Source organism: Anguilla anguilla, chromosome 15, assembly GCF_013347855.1.
Source record: "Anguilla anguilla isolate fAngAng1 chromosome 15, fAngAng1.pri, whole genome shotgun sequence".
Taxonomy (NCBI): Eukaryota; Metazoa; Chordata; class Actinopteri; order Anguilliformes; family Anguillidae; genus Anguilla; species Anguilla anguilla.
The window spans coordinates 5302535-5318024 of record NC_049215.1 but is presented as its reverse complement, the minus strand read 5'-3'; the positions used below and the strand labels follow the sequence as shown (position 1 = coordinate 5318024).

At 47.1% G+C, this 15490-nt stretch overlaps 2 protein-coding genes across 3 annotated transcripts in view; both read right to left on the bottom strand.

Moving 5' to 3' along the window:
- Nucleotides 1-7832, bottom strand: part of LOC118214064 (receptor-type tyrosine-protein phosphatase-like N) — a 40937-nt gene extending 33105 nt beyond the window's left edge. The window contains exon 1 of one of the 2 annotated variants that reach the window (XM_035393537.1): nucleotides 6343-7832. In XM_035393537.1, coding sequence (XP_035249428.1) covers nucleotides 6343-6418 — 76 coding nt within the window. In that variant the 5' untranslated portion in view covers nucleotides 6419-7832. Of the gene's footprint in view, nucleotides 1-2142; nucleotides 2578-6342 lie in introns of those variants that run through there. The other variant, XM_035393539.1, reaches the window with a different exon arrangement.
- Nucleotides 7833-7971: 139 nt separating this feature from the next.
- dnpep (aspartyl aminopeptidase) lies at nucleotides 7972-15175 on the bottom strand. The gene is made up of 15 exons (XM_035393540.1): nucleotides 14933-15175; nucleotides 14338-14428; nucleotides 13718-13806; nucleotides 13470-13583; nucleotides 12846-12971; nucleotides 12357-12481; nucleotides 12105-12189; nucleotides 11825-11932; nucleotides 11514-11591; nucleotides 11112-11195; nucleotides 10800-10960; nucleotides 10485-10524; nucleotides 9593-9694; nucleotides 8648-8815; nucleotides 7972-8172 (listed from the first exon to the last, which is right to left on the bottom strand). Exons 1-15 carry the CDS (start codon nucleotides 14936-14938, stop codon nucleotides 8122-8124), a joined length of 1428 nt encoding a protein of 475 aa, XP_035249431.1. The 5' UTR covers nucleotides 14939-15175; the 3' UTR covers nucleotides 7972-8121.
- Nucleotides 15176-15490: the final 315 nt, after the last annotated feature.

The following is a 15490-nucleotide window of genomic DNA, read 5'->3' as shown; positions in this document are numbered from 1 at the left end:
TTGGTAAAATATAACATATATCCCCCCCCCCATCCCCTACCTCCTGTGCCTGTAAAAATGAAAATCATTCAGTTGCCAAAGATACGTGTATAAGCTCAGTTCAGAAGAGTGCACTAATATGCTATGCCTTCGTGGGCAGGTATTGTTGGAGAGGAACAAGCTGGTCTGAGCATCCCTCTCTTCCACAGGTAGATACAGGTTTCCCTTGCGTTTATTGTAAAGAAAGATCCAGGGCAGACACAAAGCCAGCAGGCGCTAAACGCCCACATCCAAAGGAGCTGCCTGCCATCTTTTAGACACCACACGCCTCACACACAGCTGGGGACCCAGCCAGGATGAAGCATACAGCATAAAACATAGAATACAGAGTATAGAGAAAGAGCCACAAGCCATAGGACTGAGAAGATAGGGCACAGGGCAGAGGGAGAACCAGCAGGGCACAGGGCAGAGGGAGAACCAGCAGGGCAGTGTGGGACAGTGGAGGACCGGCCATTCCGCTAAGGCTTTATCTGTGCAGCCTCCCCAAAGAAAACCCCACTCCTGCCCTCCCGTCCTCTTTTTGAAGGAAAAGTGGTGATACGTAGGTCTAGATCAGGCCCAAATGTACACACTGTTTTTCTCGGCATTTCAGCTACTCATCTTACCTCTTGTCTCCAGAGACCTGGGCTGGATGGGGTTGGGGGGGCTTTCATTCAGTTGCTGATCAACTGTCTGCACCCTGATGTAAAGCCCGAATCAACAGAAGCCATCACTTGCGCGTTTCCTAGCAACAGGCAGCTTATTCTCCCACGAGCGAGGATGAGTCATTCTGAGGCGCAGACCAGTCAAGAGCGAGCTCTCTCACCACTGACCGCAGACCGGCAGACGCCAAATTCCCTCACCACTGACGACAGACCCACGCACTACAGACCCGCCAGCCCCATTACAGCTCTCTCACCACTGACCACAGACCAGCAGACGCCAAATTCCCTCACCACTGACGACAGACCTACACACCACAGACCCACCAGCCCCATAACAGCTCTCTCACCACTGACCACAGACCGGCAGACATCAAATTCCCTCACCACTGACGACAGACCCACACACTACAGACCTGCCAGCCCCATTACAGCTCTCTCACCACTGACCACAGACGGGCAAACATCAAATTCCCTCACCACTGACGACAGACCCACGCACTACAGACCTGCCAGCCCCATTACATCTCTTTCACCACTGACCACAGACCGGCAGACGCCAAATTCCCTCACCACTGACGACAGACCTACACACCACAGACCCACCAGCCCCATAACAGCTCTCTCACCACTGACGACAGACCTACACACCACAGACCCACCAGCCCCATAACAGCTCTCTCACCACTGACGACACACCTACACACCACAGACCCACCAGCCCCATAACAGCTCTTTCACCACTGACGACAGACTGGCAGACGCCAAATTCCCTCACCACTGACCACAGACCCACCAGCCCCATTACCACAGACCTGCATATAACAGCTCTCACCACTGACCACAGACCCACACACCACAGACCCACCAGCCCCATTACCACAGACCTGCATATAACAGCACTCTCACCATTGATAAGGTACCAGCACCCTCACCGCATACCACAGACCACCAGAGACCAGTACCCTTGCCACTAAGCAACATAGTAAACTGTAAAGTTTACAGCATAAACTGTACACTAAACTGTATTAAACAATTTCAGGTAAAGCTCTTCGTCTGAGTGAATGTTTCCTGGTATTCAGAGTCTCACTGCTTGGCAGCTTGACATCTACTGCATAGTTCCTGTTGGGGCTCACAGCATCCAATCAGCAGGGTCTTACTTTAATATGCATTAACACAAAATGATTCTTTCTAGAATCTTCCACATACATTTCCCAAACTTACTGCAGAGGACTCACTGATACCTGAAATTCTGAAGAGCAAAATATAATATTCCACATTTGTCAGTAGTGCATCTCCGCTGAGTCTGATACGAAAGTAAACGATCAAGGAAAGCTAGACAGCCCATCATGTAATTACTGTGAGGTCACATCTCACACAGTCAATCACCCAATAACAGCCCAATATGTCAACAAGGTCAGCAGCTGTAAGTGAGCACAAGCTGTACTCAAAGAGAACTTACCGTCAATGAATACAATTACCATAATTTACTGTGGATAAGAGCGTCTGCTAAAAGACTACATTGTAAGTGTAAACTGAAGGCTAACAGAGGTCACACAGTCTGAGACATAGTCCAGGGTTCCAGGTCCATCATAAGAATAAAAAAAAAATCTTCTTTAAGGTTCAGATTCACAGAAAGGAACATCCAAAAAGACATTAAATAAAAGAACAAGTACACAAACTAATAAATGTATTAAAAAAAAGCAAGACTGACATGAATATTTAAAGATTTTCAGCTGGTGTTCTTTGCTTTCTCAAGGACGTACTGACAATCTAATTTAATCTGCGCATCAAATAAATGATTGCAGGTGGATTTCTGTGTTTCTGCTCTTTTTGACAACAGTGGTAAAAACTCCAGCTGAAAGAGTGCAGAGCAAAGCAGAAAAACCACGTGCCAAACACAGGACGATTAGTAAAGCGATATTACACTGTGGCAGGGCTCAATTTTTACGAGAGGAATTCAGGGCAATTAGAGGACCACGCCTACCGGTTAAGTAGACGCACACACCTGGATTGTGTTATGAATCAGTCCAGGATTTAAAAGTGTGCTTCTTTCCACAGTAGGCGTCTGAGACCGGGGATCCTACAGTGCTCTGAGAGAGCGAGAGAATACGCCAGTGTCAGCTGAAAACCTGTCAGTTTCTGCTTAAATTTATTTAGCCTTTGTTTTAGTTTCCTGTTTTACCCAGGTCTCGTGAGGGTGATGGGAGAAGGTTTTTTTTAGTCAATTAGTTTATTTTTGGGTTGTAATGTTCTCTCTCCCCCCATTAGTAAATAAACCCCAGTCATCTGGAATTTCCCACATCTCCCTGTGTCCAGCTCTTCTGTCCCTACCAGGGTGGTCACGGCGTGTGGCGCACACCGAACACTGAAGTTGATATCAAGTGGTCAAAATGTTGCAACCAAAACCCACAAAAATAATGAAACCTGCAACAGTCTATTAGAAAAATTGATATTTTATTCACAATAAACAAAAGTAAGCTCCCAAACACACACGCAGGCAAACAGAAGCACCGGCAGGCATGAAATCACTATTTACTTTCTGAATGATTGACACATGACATCCATGATCCTCTCAACCTTAGCCTTTATTGTCACATTGCCATGACAACTTGAGACACACCCTCATTCTACTACAACCGAGGAAAAGTCAGATATTCTGTGCATTTTTGAGCAGAACGTGAAAGCAGAGGTCCACCCACTATGCAGTATAAAAGATCTGCTGTCTCCTCACCCACCCCTGTGACTGTCAGACAGCATGTAATGGGTCGGTACTGCTGTTATTCATACCCCTAAATTACATCCCGCGGTCCGCATGGACCGTGTCTTTGCCCAGTCCTCCCATTGTGCTGAAAACATTACGAGCAAATAAATGACAGAGTCCAGACTATTAAATGGTTGTCAAGGCAGCAGTTTGTCAGCATCATTATTTGCACAGAGATCCACTGGACAATTGGCGTGTTTATTTTATTGAAGTTGCAATAAAGTACGTACACACACACACACACACACACACACACACACAAAGGAAATCTGTATCAACAGCCAAAACTGAATCAGGAACCATACACACCATACTAGTTTTGACCTGGACTAACTATCCTGGTTTTATTCTTTGTGCAGTGGTGCTGCATTAAGAGTCCATAAGGAGGCGGTGTTCAGCTCAGTTAAAGGCCTGGATTAATAAGGCAGGCATGTCCATCCCTCGTCCTTTCCCAACTCAGTTCTGTAGAATCTGGTATAGCTCAATTTGGCTCCAGCATCTGAACAGTTTGTTGAGCTTTATTGCATAAAAGGTGCTATATTTGGTGCTATGTTACAGGATACGGATTGATGGGATGATTGTCAGGTAAAAAAAAATCACACGACAATCCGCTCTCTTTGCTGAAACTGTGGTTAAAGAAAATTAACTTCTGCCTGTGGGAAATAAATGCATAAAAAAAGCAATGACAATGAGCCAAATGTACCTACAGAGCATCACAGAAGCACGTACATGCAGGTTCTCTGCTACCTTGACTAATAAGCTACGGGATTGGTTGGAGTTAAAACCAGCGTGCATGCGGGTCCACAGGTCAGTTTTGGGATACCCTGGACCAGTGGTTTTCAACCTCGGTCCTGGGGGCCCACTGGGTATGCTGGTTTTCGTTTCAACCACAGTCGCAATCCCGGAATTGTAACAAGCTATTATTTTTCCTTAATTAGGTGCTTCTCATGTCAGAGGGATTATTTGCCCACTTAAGCCACCTTGTGTCAGAAATAGCTGTGCATGCCATAAAGAATAAAAGTCCCATATTCACATTGTGCTATATTGTAGACGATTACGTAAAGAGGTTAAAAAAAACTTTTTAACTAATCAAAATAAAGAATGAGGCAAATCAACAGGTTCCTAATTGGGGAAAGTGTGGACAGCTGGCCACTAAATCTAATCATTTGATAGATAACGAAGAATTCAAAAACAAAGAAAATGATAACGAGTCAAACCTGTATTGTGCTAATTAGTTTAAGGGAAATATTATGCACTTAAAGCACTTGAACACGTGTTCAGCAACCTAATTAGGAGCCTATTAATTCCCCTCGTTAATTTGATCTGTTAAAAATGTTACCTCTTTTTAAGTGATTGTTTGCAATCACTTTAAAAGCAACACAAGAACACAATGAGGTTTTATTCTTCATGCCATGCTTAGCAATTTCTGGAATAATGTGGCTTAAGAGGGTAAATAATTCCTTTTAACATGAAAAACACCTAATTAAGAAAAATTAACAGCTTGTTAAAATTCTGAGATTGCAATTGTGGTTGGAACGAAAACCAGCATACACAGTGTGCCCCCAGGACCAGGGTTGAAAACCACTGAACTGGATTACTGGCTCCATTTAAAAGCAGCATGTGCGTGGCAGAGCTGGGTTAGAATGCTGCAGGTCCCAAAGCAGATGTCCGCTGAACAGGACAGACGAGCCATACTGTATTAACTAGAGGGTACTGTCCGTGGTCCTGAAGCCATGAGACACCAAGACCCTGTGACATTAGTCTTCGTCTCTTTGGTGGACAAAAATTCACTTTAGGTAATGTTCACAGAAGAAATACTTTTGCATATATATATATATATATATATATATATATACATACAGACACACACAATAACGAGCTCTTTCAGTGAAATTAGGTCAGGTGGACGTGGCATCCCTAAACCTGACCTCATACAATTTGTCTGCACGAGCTGCGCCGCATTCGGTGACAGAATCGCTGCGCTTGGCTGCATACAGCGAAGGGAACTCCACTTCCGAGGGCGAGGACATCGTTCAACTGGGCAGGACATCTCCCATCTTTCAAATGAGCATCAGCCCTTCAGCAATTAGTCAATTACAATGTTAACTACTACTATTGTCTCGTAATTACTGCTACGACAGGTTGTAGTGCTTTACCGTCAACGTAAATTTGATGCAAATATTATCACGTAAAATGTTCACAAAAAACCACCTGTAGCAATATCTTAATCATAGATGAATGTGTGTTTTATATTTGTCTATATTTTCTAAGTATACCGAGACAAATCAAAACGGATCGCCTTTTAGAATTTCTTGCAGAATTAATAAGATGTATCTGTGTGGCTATGGTTTTGTGTTGTTTACAGCAGATCCAACGACCCTGTCATTTTAACATCTGAAGTGCCGTTTCCGAAGCACACTGCTCGGCCCGTAATAATATCTATGACGTAATTGCATTTTTTATCAACTGTATCCACCCAGATCCATTTATAACTCAAACGCTACGCACGGTGCTACGCACATTAAGTTACTGTTATGCAAAGAATCAATGGGAAACATTTTCGCATATAGTTGCACAAGCCCCTACGACGCCAAAAAACACACATTAATCCGAATATAAACCACGTTATACACTAACACACCATTCCTTCTATTTGTTGCTTAAATAGTAATGTATATTTTTTTGATGAATCACTATGCTGCTGCTAAACAAAATACAGAAAATTCAGGTGTAAAATTTCTCTCAGCCAAAAAAAAAAAGCATATTCTTTACCCCTCGCTTCTTGTGCATCGCACTTTTTTGTTGTCATCACCAAAATCATTCGCATTCTGATGTATACCACGCACATAACCTGTGTAGCTGCTAGCGTACTCTGAACACAATGTTTTTCTGTCTTACCGTATCGGCTTGACATCCCAAGCTGGTAACAGACTGTCATCAAACAGAGAATTCTCCAAAGCCGCCGGTCTTTCATGTTACCTTTCCAATTGGCAAATGCCCAAACACACGTGCAGTTATTTTATTCTGAGTCGCCTTTAATCTTTCATGTTGTTTCACAAGTAACGAAGGACCATGCTGCTGCACACTAGCTCTCAGGACGGAAATCTCAAAAGTGTGCTAACGTTTCTGAGTAAGGGGGTAAATGAGTAGGGCAAGGAGACGGAGACGCGCACAAAACCCGGGAGACGGTGGCGCGGATCGGGAACGGGATGCTCGCGCAGCTTCTTTATCTCTTCCAGCTGATTTTGTTAGAGGGAGACCCGCAATGACGTCATATCGAGATTAGTTTTTCTATTCGCTTGAAGCCGAATGAACGAGCGAGGAGAGGGTCGAGCATTGGAGGAACCGATGTGACACTGGAAAGTGTAGCGAGCACAGTCCTGGAAAACAGCGTACTCTTCACACACTGGTGAATATGACATACCAGGGATAAAATTGTGCAATACACACCAATCGGGGAAGAGATGGTTGGATATAGTTTCTGAGAAATCCAATTAGTCTTACAAAAATGCAGAAAATATTTAACATATTTATTAGAAAGACAGGAGCTATGTCTGATTCATATCTATGATTTAGTCTTATGAATGCCATTTAGCCCAACAATGAGTAACATCGGCATGTAAAAGAAAAACTGTGAAAACGTGTTAAATCTAAATTAGAATTCCAGATTAATTACTATTTATATCATTCTACATTGGCAGCTCTCTATCTCCAGTTTTCTTTTCTGTAGAAGCAGATGACTGCTATGGGTGGCAAGGGCTGTGGTTTTAAGTCACTGATTTCACATTGATTTGAAACCACAGCATTCAGTGCAATGCTAATTACTGCAAATCAATGACCTAAAAAAAACCTCATAAACACAATGAACAGGCAGCTTAGAAAATGAAGACTGCATGGTTAAGGCACCACGCTGGGTCAAGGAACCACCCTGTGGTGCACAGATGAGCCTCACGGCCTCGGACCTGAGCTGGACCACACCAGTGCCAGCTGTGGCCGGTAGCTCCATAGGGAATGGGAGTCAGTAAGGTTCCGAGTGCATGGCCTGCAGATGGCAGTCAAAGCCACATATGAAAGGTCGTCCTTCGACTCTGCACAGCGCTTAACTGCAGTCTGCGGTGTGTAAAGCAGCAGCTGGCGACACCGCGTTAGAACCGCGAATGTCTACAGTCTCCCGAATTGGCAGTGGGGTTTGCAGCATTAACTGGGCGATTGGACACTCCAAACTGAGGTGGGCATTGGATATACTCATCCCCACGATGGGTGCCAAATTTATTTTATAAAACAAATGTATTTAAATTTGTTTTATGAATTAAAACTTCGGAGCCAGATAAGCAACAATCGCACAGCTCATTGCAGCACTGAGATCACAGAGAAAAACCAAAATTAAAAAGGAATTTTGAAGCAAGGAACCAATTGAAATTATTCCAGCGTTGAACTCCCACCCCTTCTAATACCATCATTCAACCTCCGTGAGATTCTACACGTATGCATGGGACATTCAAACAAATACAAACAACAGTGCTCCCATGGGGCTCATCAATTTAATTCCTACCTTGCAAAAAAAGTACAATTTTGTAGACGCCAAGTATTTTAAAATGGGGGGGGGGGAAGTGGTGTTGGTGGGCTTGTGGCGTGAGAGTTAACGCAGAGAGACGAGGCTCTCTCAGATTCGCACGCTCAGTCCACGGTCACCAGACTCCGCACAGCAGGGAAAAGCTCAAAGAAGCCCTGGGGAGAGAAGGACAGATGGGGGGGGGGGGGGGGGGGGAGGAGAGAGGACAGATGTGGGGGGGGGGGTGCGTTAAACACCCCCTAACACTGCGATCCACTGCGCCGTCTCACCTCAATTACATCACCCCCCCCCCCAAACAGATGCTAGGGAACATCGAAATCGGATGGCCACAATCCAACATGTACTTTGAGTCATTTTTCATCAGAGAAAATCATTTTCAGTTTTTATCCTTCACGTAATATAATTTATGTAGTAAATATAAAATATAATTTTTGTAAAACATTCCAGCCGGAAATGTACCGAATGGTTAGTTTGGAAGGTCTGAAGCGCGCTATAACAAGTCATTATGAAACGGAGCAGTGGATTGAGAGACTGCAGCCGTTAGCCAGCTAGCAGTGCGATTCTTACATACGCCGACGGCGTCACAGACTGGCTCTGACAGCGGAGGTGCAGGAATATAGAGGAGCGCACCTTGAACAGGGCGGTGGACTGCAGGACCCCGGAGGTGCAGCACATCTCCCGAATGGAGTGCATGGCCAGCTGGGGCGAGCCCAGGTCCAGCACCGGGATGCCCAGGCGGGCCGCCAGGATGGGGCCGATGGTGGTCCCGCACGGGCTGTCGTTCCTCACCATCACGTCCTGGGGGCACAGAGACGGGCATGGCGCCGCGGTCACGCGTTTCCACGGCGCCGGGGAGCCGTGCGGGAGAGAGGCTTTTACACCCGCACACCTGCGCCCCCTTACCTCACCTCAGGACCCCCTTGTTAAAATTCTGGGATTGCTGCTGAGCTTGGAATGAAAACCAGCACGCACAGTGGCCCCCCGGGACCGAGTTCGAGAACCACTGCTCTAAAGCACATACTGTACTCTGCACTGACTGTCCCTCACTCCAAGGACCCCTAGTGGCAAGTGTGAGAACACACAGAGCAAAATGGCTAGGTTTAAATAAGCCAAAGTTCACCCTGACAGAGCACACACTTATCACTGGGGGGGGCTTGTTTATTAACATTGTTAGCGTTGACTTCACGCTGCACATTTTGCTGGGGCGACATAGCTCAGGAGGTAAGACCGATTGCCCGGCAGTCGGAGGGTTGCCGGTTCAAACCCCGCCCTGGGTGTGTCGAAGTGTCCTTGAGCAAGACACCTAACCCCTAACTGCTCTGGCGAATGAGAGGCATTAATTGTAAAGCGCTTTGGATAAAAGCGCTATATAAATGCAGTCCATTTACCATTTTACTGCATGGCAGCCGGTGAAAACCACCACTCCTCCCAACTATAGGTTCCTGACACTTCTCATCCCCAATTGTTAGGGGCCACAGAGCCCTGGCAAGGAAGGAGAACAGAGAGGGAAAAAGAGAGAAGAAATAAAGTGAAGAAAGGAGGTAAGAGACAGGGCCAGGAGGGGGGGGCGTTTACCTGCAGGGGCACGCCCGCCCGCGCCGCGATCTCGCGCAGCACGGACGCGGTCACGGCCGTGGTGGCGTAGCGCTGGTTGCTGTTGAACTTGATGACGGGGCCCTGAGGACGGAAGCACAGCGCTCTGAGGCTCAGGGTTCGAGGCTCAGGGTCCGAGGCTCAGGGTCCGAGGCTCAGGGTTCGAGGCTCACAGTCTGAGGCTCAGAGATCGAGGCTCACAGTCTGAGGCTCAGGGTTCGAGGCTCACAGTCTGAGGCTCAGGGTTCGAGGCTCACAGTCTGAGGCTCAGGGTTCGAGGCTCACAGTCTGAGGCTCAGGGTTCGAGGCTCACAGTCTGAGGCTCAGGGTTCGAGGCTCACAGTCTGAGGCTCAGGGTTCGAGGCTCACAGTCTGAGGCTCAGAGATTGAGGCTCAGGGTTCGAGGCTCACAGTCTGAGGCTCAGGGTTCGAGGCTCACAGTCTGAGGCTCAGAGATCGAGCTCAGGGTCCGAGGCCTTCCCGCACAGGAACAAATCCTTTCACCGCTTCAAACGAGCAACTCAGCAAAAAATATATATATAATTAAACGGATGAATTTCATTCCCGTTCAGGAAAAAAAAAAAAAAAAGAGAGAATAAGATAATATATGGGCAATTTCAATCTCAGCGTCGGCTTGCTTGTCAAAGGCGTAGAGAACCCTGGCTCCAAGCCAGGCGAAGCCCTTAAAACACACGACACGATCCAAAGCTCAGATTTTACCCAGGAACAGTGCGGTCACGAGCGCCGCAGGCCAGAAACTCACACAAACGAAAGAAGGGGAAATAGTGGGGCATTTTTACTACAGAGTGTCTGTACTACTTATGAAGAAACTGCAGCAGTTCGTAGAGGAAAGTTATAGCATAGGATTCCGTACCTTGTGGAAGGCTGGTCTGTGGTTGTCATCATGCTTCTCTCTGGGGAGGGGGAGGTGGGGGGGGGAAATTAAACTGTCAGCTGGTATAAAGCCTGTAATGGCCAGTATGTGTGTGTGTGTGTGTGTATGCACATTACATACATACATACATACGTACACATATAAATACAGACAGTACATAAGCACACCAGTAAATATGGGTGCAACAGTGACACCAAGAGGAGAAACGACCTCATTACAGTGCTCTCCAAAGTCACAGACCAACCGGTAGTCAGGGTACAGATAGAGACGGGGGGGGGGGGGGGTCAGACTGACTGGTAGTTGGGGTGCAGTGCGTGGGCCATGTCGGCGCTGATCATGAAGGACTTGGGCACGGCCTCCTGGAAGGCGGTGAGGTTCCCGGGCGTGGCCGCCAGGCGACGGAGGATCAGCTCGGTCAGGTTGGACATGGCCCCCTGGGCGCTCTCCGAGCCCACCTGCAGAATGACACGCGTTAGCGCGCGGCGCGCTCTGGGAAACGCATAAACACGATCGCATTCGTGTGTTATTATGTGCCATTAGTGCAGCAGGGACCCCCCTGGGACCCGGCAAACACGGTTCGCTGTGCATCTGGAGGGGTGAACTTGCCTCCTCGTTGTCGTACAGAGTCACCATGCGGATGTTGGGTTCTTTGGACAGAGAGTCAGCAGAGCTGCTGGACTCTATCAGACCCTGGGGAGGGACAGACATTACATTACAATACTGTAACATCTGAAGCATGTGGAGCTGAACTGCATGAGCGGTCCATGAGAGTGAGACACAACGGAAGGGTATGGAGTGGATGTGAAGGACAGGGAGTGCCGTCTGTAGGAGAGTGTGGAGTGCAAAGGCATGCATTACTGTGCATCTATAAGAGTGGGTGGAGCATGAACACCAGAGCGGCTGTGTATCTGTAGAAGAAAGCGGAGTGTGCGTCTGTACACGCGTGTGGCGTGTAACTGCATGACTGGTCACGTGACTGTAGAGGAGGCCGTTTGGGCGCAGACCCACCTGCAGGGCGCAGTAGCAGCTGTGCAGGTTATCCAGACGAGGAGAGAAGATGAACTCCTCGTACACTCCACCCAGCGCCTGTGAACACAAACGCAGACACGTCAACAGCTATTCATTAACAGACAGTAACACTATATTTCGCATAGACAAACTGCTGAAATGAAACAGCGAATTATACAGAGACAGTACAGAGGGAGGCAGAGTGTGGTACAGGTGGGGGAGACTGCAGGGCGGTGTGGGGAGAGGCAAGGCAGGGCGGGGCGGGGCAGTGCAGGGAGGGGCAGGGCAGGGCGGGGCAGGGCGAGACTCACCGCAGGCTGAGTGTCGGCTAAACACAGCTCAAAGTCCAGCAGCGCCTCAGCCTGCACACCCAGCTCGGTGCTCAGAGTCTGCATCAGAACGGAGTGGTGCTTCTCCGCCTAACACACACAGTATGTTATACACTGTTTACATGACATATTATATATACGCATTGCACGCACACACACACACACATTAAATATACTGTACATATATATACACAAACATATACACACAACACACGAACACACACACAGTGCATTATAATTAAAAAGCTTGTATCCCTGTTACCGTGGTGGTAGCGTTGCAGGCATCACCAGACGAAGAGCAGCCCGTCTCCAACTCCTCCTGGACCGCAGTGGCCAGGATGGGCACCCTGGGGGAGGAGAGAAACGGAAAGAGAGAGAGAGAGAGACAGAAAGAGAGTACGGGAAAAGATCAGCATCACATAAAGTGATATAAAAGCGGAATCTGAAGTCCTTCAGTAGAGACTTTTGGGAAATGTCACACCCCAAGCCCCAGCTCGGCTCCTCCCTCACTCACAGGTGGTTCTCCTTGTTGGGGCCGAAGGAGTCGTTGATGTCGCGCTGCAGGTGAATGGCCAGGTGAGGGATTCTCAGGAGGGGGCGGGGCACGTGGACCAGACGATGCACAAGGCGTTCGCCGCTCTGCAGAGGCACACGCGTCCCGTGAACACGCGTTAACACGCACACGCATCCCGTGAACACGCGTTAACACGCACACGCATCCCGTGAACACGCCTTAACATGCACAAGCACGATCATAACCGCTTCAGTTCATAACAACACTCATACAGGAAAACATATTAACATACAGCAACCATAGAATCATAAACTCTATATAGGTACAGACTTAACAGATATGCGAATGCACACACACACTCACATACGCATGCATACGCACATACACGCACACGCACGCACGCACATACACACACACTTGCCTTCCGATGCACGTGCATAAGTGCACACAGAAAACACACGCACCAGGGCGCACCCAGGCGTTTCCTACCTTGACCATAACGCGACCGGCGACGGTCAGGTCCCGGTCGAACCACGTGTTCCAGATGCCCCCTCCGTAGCACTCCACCCCCACCTGCAGGCAGCCCTGCCGGGTCTTCTTAGAGCGCGGTTTCACCTGCACACAGGTACGCACGGGCCACCGTACGCATCACACTGAGCCAACGCCCACATTTCACTCAGCACTGATCCCCCCACACCCCGGATCTTCCCCATCACCCACACACCCTTGTCTCAGAACCCAGACGGTCACACCTAAAGAGCCTCTCGCTTTGCTTTTCCGGGAACTGCACTTACTGTAGTAGTAGTCGTAGTTGATCAGTCAGATTATCAAAGGGCGGTTTCTGAAAGTTTGACATATTTTCGGCACAGTTTCTCTTTCCATTGAACTACCTCTTTATATCTCATGGTTCTGTCTGAATCACCATAGTAAGCTTAGACCTGCCTCCACTGCATTTATCTGATTGCTTACAAAATGTTGGTTACGCCGCAAAAAACAGGGAGATTTCTAGTGCTGCTTCCACCAGGCTTGAAGCAGACAGGTGTACCCCCGTCACACCTGCACATCTCCCCACATCCCTCACAGAGCACCCCATCTCCCGTCCCCAGGCCTCACCCTCAGGCAGGGGCTGTCCGTGTGAGCCCCAACCAGACTGAAGCCGTTCCCCGGCTGGTACAGCCCGCCCACTGCAAACGCCACGATGGTGGAGTAGTTCCTGGTCACAAAATACTGTGCACAAGCAGACAAGGCCCAAGTGAGAGACAAGCTTTGGGTTTCCATCCTGGTTCACAACTTCAGGATGTGAATGAACAAGCAAACAAACAAACAAACAAACAAAAAAACAAACAAACAAACAAACACACCTTACTGGCTGGTTTAATATCCCAGTGATCGGCCTCCTTAAGCTCTGTGAAGCCAGCTCCCAACAGCCGAGACTTGCACTCCTCCACCACTACGAAGGAAAACGGCAGGTGAACACTATAGGCAGGAGAAACCATAAAGTAGCCTAACAACCAATAACACAGAAAACACAAGCGGTAAGGTTAATGTGCCACCACAATGTATCACTTGCGCTGTCTGCCAGCGCACAAGAAGGTCAAAGGTTAGTACACCTAGGCCGACATAATCCTGCCTGTGCCAGCAAGAATCTGTCTGGGTTTATCTTAGGATCAACGTCCACATTGGTGGAACTAAGAATATTCACCTTTTAGACAAAGTTCTCCTTCCAGCCTGCCTCATCACTGAATAGAAGCAGGTTTAATCAAGTATCAAGTTACAAGGAGATAATAAATACCGATGAATCTGATGCACTCTGAGCTATTATCAGATTCCGAGATATTTGCAAAAGCCAAAGACCAATTTACCATCTTTGCCTATACAATATATACTTGACTTGTGTCATGTCTTCAGGTTTCAGCTGAAACGTGCTCAGCTGGATTTCAAATCGCAACCGAAAATTAATTCAAATTCAAATTAAAGTTACCGTGATATGGAGATACCCCGCGATTCAAGAAGAGCATGAATTCTTTTGCAGCGGCATGCACGGCTTCCTTTGAGGGTTTCATGATTATGGACTGGTGAAGGAATGAAATCAGTTAGAAGAAATCAGGGATAATTATTCACATACGTAGTTAAGCAGCTAAAGTACTTTATCACAAAACACACAGCAAGTTTAATTGTTGTGCTGATTTTGACTCTGAGGACTCTTTGTAAGCATTATTGTGGAACATAAATAATCATAAGCAGTAGATCATTTTGGGGGGAATTAAAGACAGCCCCAAACCTTCATAGATACAAACTCAAGAGAATTACACTGCAAGCCAACTAGCTGGCCAACTTGAAACACAACTCAGGCTACTTGTTTGTTTGATATAGAGCTGGCTAATGTTTGGAAATCATGAAACGAGCTTTCCACAGTTTCCGATAGTAAACTGACAATATTTGCCGGTATTTGCTAGCTAACGTAAAGATTTAGCTCGTCAAACTCCAGCTAATATCGCTCTATTACCAGTTATACATTTCGTAAAACTAGCGATAGTAAACTTCTTGTCACCTGCCAATACTACTAGCTATCTTACCTGCATCAACGACGCATCTGCCCGACTATCCTAAGAAAGAAAGAAAGTGGCAGCAGTCGTTTACGTCAAAGCGCAACTACGTATCGTACATACACATTGTTCGAGGGTGTCAAGTCTTTAAAAACTGTGCACAGATCATCACATAATCCAGATGGTTCAGATTAGTAACGTGCCGTTCACATTAGCCAATCTCAACAAGATACAATTCATAAACCTGCGCAGAATTTTGCGCAGTACAGTATCCTCGCTCCTCGAGTGACAGATTCCTCCCCAGATAGTCTGTTAAAGACGTATGTTCAGAAAGAATCACGCCCCCTGTTTGCTTGGTGGTTTAGGACAACCAGTACAGAAAAAATTTAACATTTCGACGGTACGGAAGAGGATTAGGGGCATATGTAAAAAAAATTTTGAGTTCTGACTTTAAAGTCAGAGATTAAAGTCATAACTCAGAATTCTGACTTTAAAGTCAGAACTCAAAAAATGTTTTCACGTGGCCCTAATCCTCTTCCATATGACGGTCTTTTTGCAACGCTGAAAAAAATATATTTCGCTGCGACA

Excerpts from the sequence above, each read along its gene's own strand:
- dnpep (XM_035393540.1), bottom strand. Across the intron at positions 11,592-11,824 it reads TAGCCGACACTCAGCCTGCG|GCGCTGGGTGGAGTGTACGA; the intron begins GTGAGTCTCGCC and ends TTGTGTTCACAG. Across the intron at positions 8,173-8,647 it reads AGTCCACCGCCCTGTTCAAG|GGCTTCTTTGAGCTTTTCCC; the intron begins GTGCGCTCCTCT and ends TTCTCTCCCCAG.